Here is a 13,676-nt window from a genome sequence, read left to right on the forward strand (position 1 = left end):
GTGTACAGGGAGAAGAGGAGTGGGGATAGAACACACCCCTGGGGGGCACCAGTACTATACATATAGTATATGACATGACATCATGTTTCATAAAAAGTGTTTCGAATATTCCTTCTCATGTTCAATTTCCTTTTAGATCTGTCAAGATCCATTACAATACCTTGTAATGACTCTCAAACCACTGCAGATTTTTCTTACATTAACGGCACAAATTTTTTGGAGAAAGAACATAACTCTAAACACACCATCTCAACCGTGAAACAAGGTGGTGGCAGCATCATGCTGTGGGGATGCTTTTCTTCAGCAGGGATTGATTCACCTTCCAGTAGGACCTTTTCATTGTGTTAGCTGTGCTCTGTTAGCTGTAATACATTTGTATTTTTGTCTTACTGTTGGATCCAACCAGCTTTGACGAGTCCCTTGAAGAGCCATTCTCCTTGTCAACCTCTCCGCTCAGCAACCATAAGTGAGTGGGGCTTTTATGACCCACAACGTCCTCATCCAAATCAGCGCAGTAGTTCTCAGCCTTCAGGCTTATTCCACCCCAATCCAAAAATGTGGGCTTGCTCTTGACCATTTATGAAAAAACAAATGTCAGGCTGTGAAGTTTTTAATGTACGTTTTTTTTTTATTTTCAGTCAGCTTCAAGTGGTTTCCCTTGAAATTTGTTCAGTACTTTTGATAACCTCACCCTTATATTGCTGCTCACCACCTGTAAAACTGTGGTGCTTTGATCCTCAGGATGAGAACTACTGTTTTGTGAATATTCTTGCTCTCCCTACACTAACTAATATGGTTGTAAAATACTGTTCTCTTCATCTCACTAACTACTAACTCTTTTTAACAGGGCAGCTATAAATGTGCTGTAGACTCCGAGTAGTGGACTGACATGCTGCCATTAACACTGACCACCTATTTGGGCTTTTTTGTATCAGGTTCTACAGAATTTTCTAAGTGTTTCCATCCGGATCTAGTTGGGGAACATGGCGGAAACACTCTAATTAACACACCGTGCCATGCATCCAGAAGAGTGCCCCCTAAACGTTTTCACAGACAAAAACTAGATTTCCCTTTTCCCACTAATGCTCTTACTGGAAGTAACCAAACTGTGTCCAACATGGACCTAAATGCAGATCTAGTTTTCCCATATTCTGTTCGGATATGGCTGTTTGTCTCAAAGGGTGTCCGTCTGCTGCTTCCTAATTGCTTCCTGTGCTCTCTGTTGCAGGATCAAATCTCAGAAGACTAAGTTTGATGAGCAGCTGCACAATGAGATGACCACTACTATAGATGAGCTCAGCAGCAAGTACGTCATTTTGAAATGTGTTTATTTATGTATGGAAATGTATGCATGGCTCCATAAAAATCATCTCATTAAACAGTTATGGTTTTTAAGTTTAATTAAGCAATGCCAACAAAAGAGTTAACCACAGTGGGGTTGGGCTTGGCAGCGTTGATTGATGTGTGGAAATATCCGGTTGTTGCAAACTGCAATGGAATACACAAAAATGGGTAATATCCTCTAAGCATAGGACATTATATAATTGCAAACACACATACAGTGCACTGATAACATCCAACAGCATGTACACTACCAACCTTGTCCCTGCAGTGAACCAGCAGCAGCTCTGAATTTGCATGGATTTGATTATCGCACATCAGGTTTTTATTAATGTACTTTGTTGCATCTGGAGTTGATTCAGAGATAAATATAGGTCAAAGATTTGCTAATATTTAGTTTTTGCAGGTACATAGCAAACACATTTTTACTGGAGGGAGAAAAATAAATATGCAAAACTCCTAAAACACTTGTGTATTCTCTCTTTACCAGAAGGATAAAGATGTTATACGTAAATTGTTATGTACTTCCACAGTATTTAGTGCTATGATGAAGTATTTCTCTATTTTTGTTCTTTTGACATACTGAAATATTTCAGATTAACAAACAAGTTTTAGTGTTAGACAAAGATGACTAGAGTAAATACAAAATGCAGTTTTTTTTAAGGAAAAAGGTATCTAGACCATCCTGGCTAAATAAATTTTAAAACAGGTGAGAAACAAAGTAAGTGACATCTATTAGTCTGAAATGAGTTACATAAGCTACTGCTAAGGCTTTTGGGAATCAAGTGAACCAGTGAGAGCTATTATGTACAAATGGAGAAAACATGGAACAGTGTGGAACCTTCACCAAGTTGGCTGGCCTGAAAAAAGTACTCTTTTCGATATTACCTAAGACACTGGGCTTATTGGAGAGTTTCCAGATGAAAAACACTGCTGACCAGAAAGAACACAAAGGAACATCTCACATTTACCAAACATCTGGATGATCCCCGGTACCTATGCTATGAAATAACCAGAATAGGTTCAGATTTGCACTTTGTAAAAATATCCACAGAATAGATGGAGCAATAATCTGCAGATAGCTGCGATATATAAATATTTTTTAAATGAGCTTTGAAGAATAATCCACCCCATGCTGGGATAAGAAAAACACTAAACACGATTCATCTCTACATTCCAATTATATTTATGTTTGCTTATTTGCTGTGTTGTTCCTGTAGATTACACGTCAAATGCGTGTCTGTGTTTAGATGCTGTAGATGAAATATATTGAGTCCTGCTGCCATGTAATGGCTGCAGGTTTTTGATCAACTGCTTAGAAATGATCAATCCTGTTTGGTCATATAGTGACGCAACCTTGTGACTTGATGTTTTGATGGAGCTTTCTACAGTATGTCTTTGGGTGATCATGTAGATATGAATCATTTTGCCTTCTGATGTGATTTGGATATAAATCTCTAGATGGTGGAAAACAGCCCACAATTAAAAAGATGGAAAGTGTAGTTTGTAGTCTGAATAGAGAAGCCTGACTGTTCACCTCAGCTGAAGACACGAATTCACCTTTGGAGGATGTTTTTTATGCAAATACAGGTTTGTGATAAAATGTGAGAAACTGCTCTGCATGGCCCAGTCACTATAAGCACAGCCTCATCTGCAGCAGATGAAAAACACTAAAGGGACAAAAAAATATTGCAATGTATATTTTTTTTACAATTGACTTTTAGCAGATAGGAAATCTGAGTCATTGCTTTTTTAGTTAAAAAAAAAAGATACATCTTTCTATGATGTGAAACAGAAATGTTTTCATACAAAAATGTTTTACAGAAATGAATATGTAATATTGTTGACTTTCCACTTTGTCAGGTCATTAACACTTAACTGATTTACCAACAGCATGCTATTATAAGTGCAACAATTAGCAATATGTGGGTTTCTTTTAAAGCTACTGATATTTTAAGTAATTGCATCAGGCATCTTTCCAGTATGCGGCAGTACATTTTTCCCAATATAATTTAATTGTAATTTATCCATAAGTTGAACCATTGTTCAGATTTTAACTATGATACCTCAACCTGTAGAACGCAACCTACCTTATTCTAGTTCCAACAAAAGCTCATCCATCAGTCCTCAATGCCAATAGACCTGTTGCCATGGCATCCCAAATCATGAACATCCCAGTGACTCCTGTTGATCCCCCAGTAGTTTGCTCATTGCTGTGGAAGCGAAGCTGAAGACCCCATCAAACATCTGCTTCAACAAACCCACGTTATCTTGATAAAGCGGGCAGCACTGTGAGGATTTCATTTCATTCAGCCAGATTTATTATGTCAGAATCTCCAGATTACCTAGGTGGATGGCTCAGCAATTGCCTGGATCAATGACTACCTGACAAACGGACTAGAGCTTGTGAGTCTAACCAGGTGGTCTGCAGCGCAGGAGCACCACAGGGGACTGTACTCTCATCCTTCCTTTTCATTCTGTACACCTCGAACTTCCTGTACAAGTCAGATTCCTGTCATCTGCAGAAATTCTCAGATGACTCTGCAGTTGTTGGGTGTCTCAGAGACACTGACAAGAAGCTGAGTACAGGGAGTTTGTACTGCTCTGTGGCAAGATGTGAGAACAGTCATCTTACCTTGAAGGGGAACAAATGAGAAAAGATGACTGTAGATTTCAGGTACTCGTCGTCTTCCGCTTTATCCGGGACCGGGTCGCGGGGGCCGCAGACTCAGCAGAGACGACCAGACGTCCCTCTCCCCAGACACCTCCTCCAGCTCCTCGTAGATTTCAGGTGAACCAGCTAAATGACTGTCATGGGAGAAAAAGTGGAGATGATGGAGAAATAAAAACCTTTGTATTCACTTAGAGAACAGACTCAACTGGAATGACAGAGCAGACTGCATCTCTTGAGGAAGCTTACGTTGTTCAGTGTTCGCAGCAGGATGCTTTATAAAATGAAGAGCACAATGAACATCTTCCTCATCAGAAGTAATCCAAAATCAGTGTCTTCAGTCAGGAGCTTTTTTAGATCTGCTGTAATGCTGACTGGTACATGAGATCCTTCTTGCCCACAGCCATCACTATTTATACTGACATTTTTGAAGAAACTGGGATGATTTGAGTTCCTACACCATTTATTTCTATGGGGTTTGAAAGGGTATTTTTGAATTAAAATTGATATGCCTAGAGTGGGAAAGTCTTTAAGAATAACCAGTTCATTTCTCTTCTCCCGTCCTTTATTTTCTCTCAGTGCCCTTCTTTCTATTTTCTCTTCCTGTAGGCAGTGGTTGAAGTCTGAAGAGAGTGGCAGCTTGGCCTTGTGCTTTCCAAAAAATGATTTAGAAAAGCAGGTTGGTCTGACACTGATTGATCATTAAAATAATTTATTCTTTTTGGTATCCATAAAAATGATCCAAAAGCTGATTAAAATTATGAGGTATAGTAAATTTACATAAAATAATCATACAGTATGAACTCAGTGTTCATTTTAATGATGTATTTGAACAGTTCTTTTTGTAGGGTGCCTTGATAATACAGCATAAAAGGTGAATAAGTTAGAATTTATTTTGGATTTTCTCTACTGTAATCCACAAAGAGGCTAAATAACACATAAAGACTTTATTTTGCGCCTACAATCTCAATAATATTCTGTTAAATGTCTCTGAGCAAGTTGCCTCTCAACGTAGGGCTTTGGAGAAATCCACAAGCTTCTGGTATAATTCTGGCTGGATATTTGACCACTCTTCTTGGCAGAATTGGTGGAAATTTCAAAATGGGTCAGTTCCCTAGTTTAGAACCAATCTTTATGCACAGTCTGAAATTAAATTATGTTCTATTGTTCATGTGTCAAGCTATTGATTTGAGGTGGAGTTGAATCAATTGGAAGCAATCTTCCTTTTTTTATTATTTCACCCCCTGTGCAATACACCAGTACCACTGGAAAAGAAACAAACCCTTAGCATTATGCTGCCCCCACCATGCTTGACATCTGGACGTCATAAAGTTTTAAAGCTGCCCATTGAGTCCTTTAAATATCTTCCCTTTTTGTGGCCAAATATCTCAATCTCTGTCTCAGGGTTTCTCTGTGGATACACCCAGCTCTATCCAACTTTCAACCATCTGACACAAACTGTCCCCCTCAGATAAAGAAAAATGGTTAAAATGTTCCCTGAGGATAGTTACCTCTACCCAGGTGGAGGTAACTATCCTCAGGGAAAGAATTTAACAATAATGTTAATCGAAATTTGTTTCTGGCCACATGGGAAAGCCCAAGGTTTTACAGTCAAATCATACAAAGATTTGTCTGTTTGGCCATTTCAAAGCTAAACACACTGCCTCAACTGTCAAGCACGGTGGTGAGAGCATCATGTTTTGGGAGTGGTTCTTTGCCGTTGGTACAGTGGCTTAGAATTATGGAGATAGAAGACTACCTCCAAATTTTCAGCTACACCTCAAATCAACAGCTGGACAGCTGAAATGTGGACATAATTTCGTAAATTGTTTTTTTTACAGAACAATGATCCCAAACATACATCAAAACCTATTTTGAAATGGATAAAGGCAAACAAGAAACTGAAGTTGTGTGTTGTCTAATCACTTAATTTAAAAAAGAGAACAGTTTAAATGAATTTAAATACATAAATAAAAACCCAAAATTAATCTGCCACTATTGGTAAATGGTAAATGGCCTGTACTTGTATAGTACTTTATCTAGTCATATGATCCCAAAGTGCTTTACACTACAATCGGTCATCCACCCATTCACACACAAACAGTGGTAGACTACATTGTAGCCATGCGAATGATGAGTGAATATAAACCTGTGAACAGAACTGTATGTTCTTCTTTTCCTCTCCTTAGTACCGAGCCCTGGATTTACCGATGTTCAAGCACTATGTGGGCTGTGCAACCTTCATCTTCCTCTGTATCTTTGTGATTCAAATGCTTGTCACAAAGGAGTAAGTAAAGCCATATTTCCCTTTGACTAAAAGTCTTTCTTTATCCTCATTATGTCAAACTCTAAAAGAAAAATCGTAGGCTTTTTGTTTTCTTTGTGCTTTTCTGAGATTTAGTCAGTTGTTTATTGTTTAAAACAACACCATAAAATTAAACTTCCGTGGATTAAAAACTGACAGATTTTGTCTCTGTCAGCACACAGAAGTTGGGGATGTCCTTTGGAGTGTTGGTTTGTATTCTGCTGGTGATTTTGACCATCTGTTATGCAGGCCATTTGCAGGTCAGTGTGATTGATTTTACCTTTACTTTGACTCATTTTTTAATTTACTATTTTTCAGGCCTTGTTAGGTTGGGCAATACTTGCTACCACCTTGATAATGTAATGGGATGCAATTTTTTTTCATTACGACCTGGCCCTGTCCTGCATTATGCATCTTTTGCTCTTGAACAAACTCAATATCCTTGTGCATTAGAAGGAAAATTGAATGTGAAACCTTTTTTAGATTTCTGCTCCGCTTTTGTATCAAAGACACACAAGAGAACCTTATACAGTAATAGTGAAGACTTGATTAAAAATAATTTTACTGGGAATGCATCCGAAGCAGTATTCTTTTTTTTCCTTTTGCTTTCTGGCAATTACCTTCCAGAAGCAGAGTGCAGATGAAATTTCAAATCAAACCATTGTTTGGTACAGGAAGAGGGACATTAAAATTCTTACAAAATAGGAATACATTTGAACACAAGGGATCTTACCTTTCTGACACATTTAATCACTTTCACCAATGCCCTTTAAAATATTCTTGATGCTGAGAGTGTCCTGAGTTGTCTGTGCATAACTGTTTTGTGACCCTCAAATATCATGCTTATGTAGGCTAATCCGAAGATCTGTTAATATGTGTTAAACCATCTCTCAAAATATTTATCTTACATAGAAATGCATAAATGCTTTTTAAATAATCCATAATTGATCTATTGTTAGTTAACCTTAAATACTGTTTAGAAACTGGGCTGTGATTTATTCATTAGAATGACTATATGTTGGAATCTTGAACAGCTTCACCCCAGAGATAGTATTTTATCTACAATGGAAGATTGTTTACATTCTGTGTTTCCCTTTCTATAGTTTAAAGAAAGTCACTGAGTGACACTGAGCATGTTGGAGGTGTGGATGAAGAGCAAAATAAAACTTAGCAGGATCTTAGCACAAGCATTTTATAAAAATAACAAAGCTTATGATGTTACCAAACAACTTGCCGGCTTGGTGGTTCTCTTTCTCTCCGTGAGTCGGAGCGGATTAACTCCAGCCATCTAATTTGAAAATTTTATTCTATAATTATTTTTCCTACCACATTCTTGAGTGTTTTTAATCGATCCAATTCAGTTCTTGAGCAATCCAAGTGAGATGAAGGCTTCCATAGAGCCGGGCATACTTGACTGCACGAACATCCGCACGTACTCGAGGGGGACTCAATGCAGACTCAAAGCAGATGTCCACCAGACACATGAGCGCTAAGCTCAATTTTTATGACCCAATGAACTGGTCGGCGAGAAAAAGTCTTTACATCAAACTGTTTTATATGTGACACACTGCTCCGAACAACCAGTCGCAAGGATGTGCAGCGTCACAGGTGTATTCCTCTTGTTCTTCTTAGCTGTTCCTCATCATCCGATGACACCATGCCAGAAAGTAAAGGAAATGTGGTAATTAGTCATGAGAAATGTAGGACATTGTTACACTCGACTATGAAATCAGAAATGATCCAAAGACGCATTCGGGTTTAATGAGGAGATCTGGACCTTTGTAAGGTGTTTTCATGTTTAAACCTTAAATTCATTGTTTTAGTCCTTTAAAATTGCATGAGTATGAAAAACAACATGTATTCATGTATTTGGCTTTATTTAGTACACAAGAAACTCCTGTAACACTTCCAGTAAGAGGTCAAAGTCGAAGTACAAACATGAAAACAGGCAAGTCTGAAGTAAAGATTGACTGTAAAATAGAAGTTACTTTTTTTAGGACCAGCTTAAGTTGAAAACTAAAAAAGAAAACATGACATAGAAACTCTTTATGATCAAATTGTTGCAGATTTATACATCTGCCTTCCTGACAAGGCAGACAATATCTGACCATCTGTTCAATAGCAGTTTTCTCCTCCCAGATAGGTTCTTATACTCTGAATGAAGTCAGCTGCCATTCACTGCCAGACATGACTGACTGAGCAAAAAGTCACATGTTCCTTTCACATGTCTGAATTCACCTTTTTCTCTCACTTCTCTTTATCCTCTGCAGCGCGTGTTTCCACACAAGCTGTCAGGGTGTCAGTGGCTGCCAGCTGTATCGGAGGCGGTGGTTAATCGGCCGTGTGTGCGCCTCCCTCTGGCAACCATTACCACTGCAGTTATCATTATTCTGGCGCTGTTTAACCTGGTACGACAATGCTCATGATTTGGGCTCTGAGACAAGGCCGTCATGTCAGTCAAATCTTTATTTCCTCTCTTGGCAGTGCTTCATCAACGTAGACACTGAGAAGAAGGAAGCTGACTTGACTCTGCCTGTAAGTCGAGATTTGTGTTTTAGTCTTATAGTCTTGATACATAACATTGAGGAAATGCAAAGCTTATATAGTCCCAAGCTACCCCACCCGACTCATCCCAGATATACAGTGTCTTACAAGAGTATTCAACTCCCTTAAACTTTTCAACATTTTGCAACATCACAACCACTTTTTGTATGATAGTGGTTAATAATTTTAAAGTGGATGGAAAATTAAAGTCTGAGGGATGTGGTGTGCATTTGTATTCAGATACCTGTTTCTACAACCTTTCGTTGCAGCTCCAGTTCCAAGATATTTGGGTTTGTTTCTGACTGAAAGACTAAAACTTTTCTGTTTTTGCAAAATTCTAAATTTTCCGCAACACACTTGAAGCAGGAAAATACAACACATGAAGGGCTCTTGAGGACTGGAGTTGGCCACCCCTGATCTAAACCCTTCCATTGTTGCTCTAGCTGCATGTTTGAGGTCGTTATACTGCTGGAAGGTGACCTCGGCCCCAGTCTCAAGTCTTTTCCAGCCTCTAACAGATTTTCTTTCGGGATTCCCGTGTATTTAACTCCATCCATCTTCCTATCAGGTCTGATCAACTTCGCTGTCTCTGCTAAAGAAAAATATCATCTTGATTTTGGTGGCGATTTTGAAAACACTGCTTTATGCTGGTCTATCAAGTTACATCCCAATAAATATCCGAGGAGTACAAATACTTCTGCAAGGCACTGGACGTACTACCTACTTTGTGACTGAAATGCAATGAAATATTTTCTAGATAACTGCATTAACTGTTTGCATTCCATTTGAACATGATAAATGTGGTTTTGGTATTTATTGTGTTAGACTATATTGCTTACAGGCCTTATCTTCTTCTCTGTGCTTTCTCTGTCCCTCAGTACTCTGTGTGCTGCTGTATCCTGTCACTCATTGCGTGTGGAGTTTTTCTCCGCGTGAGCTTCGAGCTCAAAGTGCTCTTCCTCACTGTTGCTTCCATCGTGTACTACATCATCATCTTCAGCACCAAGGATGAACCCTTCAATACCTTCGAAACCTCACTTCCGTTTCCATACAATGACAGCTTAAACTGCACCGAGTAGGTCAAAAAATATGAAGCTTATCTTGTTACTGGAGTATGACTGTCACATTTCTTAATCTGATACTGTTAAGATAGTACAGTTTACTTGATCCTAACCATCTATTTTTTAGTTACAAACATGTAAATTGATTCATTTTTATAGTTTGTGTTACCTGTTCTGCAATGGTTAGAAAAAAAAATCAGTTTTCATTCTGAATGATTTTGCAAAATGTAGTCCTAAGTAAACAATCTTGGTTTTTATTCTGCAGGAGAAAAAATCAAACCTCGAAAATCCAGACCAGTTTTGGACTTGTAAAAAACCTACAGATTATGAGCGGCATATACATTACACTGTTTCTGGTTACCATGTTCATCATATCACAACAGGTATGATTTTAGCTGCTTTATTCACCTTTCTTTTCGGTCCTCAACAGCCCCGGCAGAAAAAACAATTAACTCATTAGCACCCACAACTATCAGTGTATTTTTTAACATCTATGCGGGTCTGCCTCCTAGAATGAGAACTGCTTTTGGCAGGACTTCCTGCTTAAGTATAAGAACCGTACAGAGCAGGACGAGATTGAGACGAGGGAGAACCTGAACCGTCTGCTGCTGGAAAACGTGCTGCCTGCCCATGTGGCAGCACTCTTCGTCGGTGAGAACAAGAAGAACGAGGTGAGATTTCCAAAGCATTTTAGTTAAATCCTTCAGGTTAAGACATCTGGTTGCTAGGCACTGGATGATAATTGATGCAGAGAAAGAAAAATACTTGAGAGAAAAAAACAGTAAAACGCCACAATACAAGAATCATTTCTAAGCTGAAAACAAAACCCTGCGTTTCCAAGTTTCTGCTTCTGTAATTAAAGCTTTTACTTAAGTGAGTCTGGTTTTATTTTTTGAAAAGAAAGCTTTAGCTTTATTTTAGTGTCTTTACATTAAATGCGAGAGAAATTCAGTAGTTCTTTGAGCATCTTTGGGTGTTTTATTGCTTTCTTGCTTTAAAATAGATTACATCTATTTTAATTTAGCAGTCTAATATCCTCAATGAAACATCCTACTCATTAAGAGTGTTAGCTGATGGGATTATCAGGTTATTGCTGATAATAATTCTGTCTTCTCAGAAAATCAGAATATTACCAATAAAAAATGACTTTCAATGCAGAGATGTAAGTCTACTGAGAAGTATGTCTATGTACTGCATAATATGTATACTCAAAAATTGGTTGGGGCTCCTTTTGACTGAATTAATTTATCAGTGTGGCATGTGACTACTGATGTGTTAGGGAAGCCCAGGTTGCTTTAAGAGTATCCTTTAGCTTGTCTGCATTGTTTGGTCTGGTGCCTCCCATCTTCTTCTTGACCTAAACCCCATAGAGCCCATAGACCCCATAGCCGGGGTTTATGTCAAGTGTGTTTGTTGGCCAGTAAATCACCATGATACAATGGTCATTAAAGCACGTTTTGATTCTTTTGGCAATGTGAGCAGGTTCTAAGTCCAATTGTAAGCTGAAATATGAGGCACTTAAATATCCTGGTAATTATCTGTGTTGACTTTGGACTTGATAATACACAGTGGACCAAGTCCAGCAGATTACACTGACTGTGGAAATTTCATTCTGGACCACAAGAAGTCATTTTTTGATCATACGTAATATTCAGAATCTCATAAAAAAGGGTCATTTTTGAATTTAACAACATATTTAACAGATATTAAATACCTCCCAGTCTGTAATGAATCTTGTTAATATAAGCTTCATACTACACACATCTGTATATTGTAGGAATATAGCTCAAAATAATGAATTATTCTAATAGTTTCAGCAAAATGAGTAGATTGAAGATTTTGGTAATAAGATTAAATAAAAGATAGCCATTGACATATGTGTTTTTCCTCTATTAACAGGACCTATACTACAAGTCATATAACTGTGTCTGCGTGATGTTTGCCTCTGTGCCGGATTTCAAAGAGTTTTACACCGAGTGTGATATTAACAAGGAGGGCTTGGAATGCCTAAGGCTGCTTAATGAGATCATCGCCGATTTTGATGAGGTCAGGGGAATAAAAACAAAACGAGATTCATTTCTATTCTTTTTCAGAGTACCTTCTTTCAAATGCTATTAATGGTCTGGGCTTTTGTATGTTTGATGGCTGCAGAAAAGAAAAACATTTCCCCCTGCATCCATTGCTCACTTGTTTTCCTGTAATCCTCCAGCTGCTCTCCAAACCAAAGTTCAGTGGTATGGAGAAGATCAAGACAATTGGCAGCACCTACATGGCAGCCGCAGGGCTTAGTGGGACGGCTGTGCAGGAAAACAATCAGGTGGGCTTGAATAGCGCTTTAAAGCACGGTCAAGCAGGGGTCAGTCAAGTTGTTTCAAAGCAGGGCCTAATCATTCTTGAAATTTTGTGGGTATTGGGCTGACTGTGTAATGATTCTGTGTGTTTTCAGGACAGAGAGAGGCAGCAGGCCCAGATAGGAATCATGGTGGAGTTTGCCATCGCTATGATGGGCAAGTTGGATGGTATCAACAGACATTCCTTCAACAGCTTCAGGCTTCGAGTGGGTGAGTGTGCACAGCTGCTTGGCAGCCTTAACATAAACCTTTCATTGACTGTATAGTGGCATGCGCTGTTTTCCTTCTCTGTTAGGGCTGGCTCCATAACCTGACAGGTCTCTTTAGTTACCCTGCACATGATTGGCATTAATGTACTGCTTTTACAGTCTGAGCTGTAGCACTGACTGATATTCAGGTTATTATTCAGTTCAACACCCCCATCCCAATGACCACGCCTTTACAGAATCATGTCAACGTTTTAGTGTTAATAGCTTTATGACGTGAAGATTAAGAACAAAATTTAAAGTTTGTACTTAAGTGTTTTTCACAATTTTTGTTTGTTACAGCCACAAATCACAATATTCTTTATTGGGATTTTATGTGACAGACCAACACAAAGTAATGCATAATTATGAAGTGAAAGGAATTGGAAGTGGTGTGCATTGTATTCAGTTACCTTTACCCCGGGACCCCTAAATAAAGTGCAGCTCCACTGATTGTCACAGAGAGTGTGCTAGAGAACATTAGAACATTAGTGTCCGAAAGCACCACGAAGACCAAAGAGAGACAGCAGAGAAGTTTAAAGCAGGGTTTGATTTAAATATGAGATTCCAAGATTTGAATATTTCGCTGTGCACTGTTCAATCCACCATCTGAAAATAGAAAGACTGTAGCAGAAGTGCAAACCTAAATCTGGGAGGTGGTCAAGATGCCTGTGGTTGCTCTGGAGGAGCTGGAGAAACACACAGCTCACAGACAACTATTTGCTCTGCTCTCCACATAACTGGTCTTTATGGGAAAGCAGCAAAAAAGGTCAGGAAATCTTTGCAGTTTAATATTATCATAAAAAGCAAACTTGCTGCACACCAAGACTCTTGAAGGAAGATTTTTGTCTTTTGCATTCTTCCCTTGTGACTTTCTTTTTTAATTTCTAATGTAATAAGATACAGATCAAAAGATACAGAACTAAAACTAAGCTTTGTTACCCCCCCAAAAGGAATTAATCATGGCCCAGTGATAGCAGGAGTGATCGGTGCGAGGAAACCCCAGTATGACATCTGGGGCAACACAGTGAATGTTGCCAGCAGAATGGAGAGCACTGGAGAAATGGGAAAGATCCAGGTACTTTGAAAGAATTTAATATGCTTTTTGTGCTCCTCATAAACTTTGAACCTACATTTGATTTGAATAGATAAAAATGA

At 38.6% G+C, this 13,676-nt stretch overlaps 1 protein-coding gene across 4 annotated transcripts in view; it reads left to right on the forward strand.

Moving 5' to 3' along the window:
- adcy7 (adenylate cyclase 7) overlaps positions 1–13,676 on the forward strand; it is a 102,362-nt gene that overhangs the window by 87,438 nt on the left and 1,248 nt on the right. Inside the window, exons 14-27 of one of the 4 annotated variants that reach the window (XM_047363457.1) lie at positions 407–466; positions 1,229–1,306; positions 4,592–4,691; positions 6,202–6,299; positions 6,493–6,577; positions 8,588–8,725; positions 8,802–8,852; positions 9,740–9,936; positions 10,188–10,305; positions 10,435–10,593; positions 11,822–11,968; positions 12,132–12,239; positions 12,369–12,483; positions 13,472–13,596. In XM_047363457.1, the coding sequence (XP_047219413.1) occupies positions 407–466; positions 1,229–1,306; positions 4,592–4,691; positions 6,202–6,299; positions 6,493–6,577; positions 8,588–8,725; positions 8,802–8,852; positions 9,740–9,936; positions 10,188–10,305; positions 10,435–10,593; positions 11,822–11,968; positions 12,132–12,239; positions 12,369–12,483; positions 13,472–13,596 (1,579 nt within the window). The remainder of the gene's footprint in view (positions 1–406; positions 467–1,228; positions 1,307–4,591; positions 4,692–6,201; positions 6,300–6,492; positions 6,578–8,587; positions 8,726–8,801; positions 8,853–9,739; positions 9,937–10,187; positions 10,306–10,434; positions 10,594–11,821; positions 11,969–12,131; positions 12,240–12,368; positions 12,484–13,471; positions 13,597–13,676) is intronic. The other 3 variants (XM_047363458.1, XM_047363459.1, XM_047363460.1) reach the window with 3 other exon arrangements.

The sequence above is a fragment of the Girardinichthys multiradiatus genome, chromosome 4, assembly GCF_021462225.1.
Source record: "Girardinichthys multiradiatus isolate DD_20200921_A chromosome 4, DD_fGirMul_XY1, whole genome shotgun sequence".
NCBI classification, from domain to species: Eukaryota; Metazoa; Chordata; class Actinopteri; order Cyprinodontiformes; family Goodeidae; genus Girardinichthys; species Girardinichthys multiradiatus.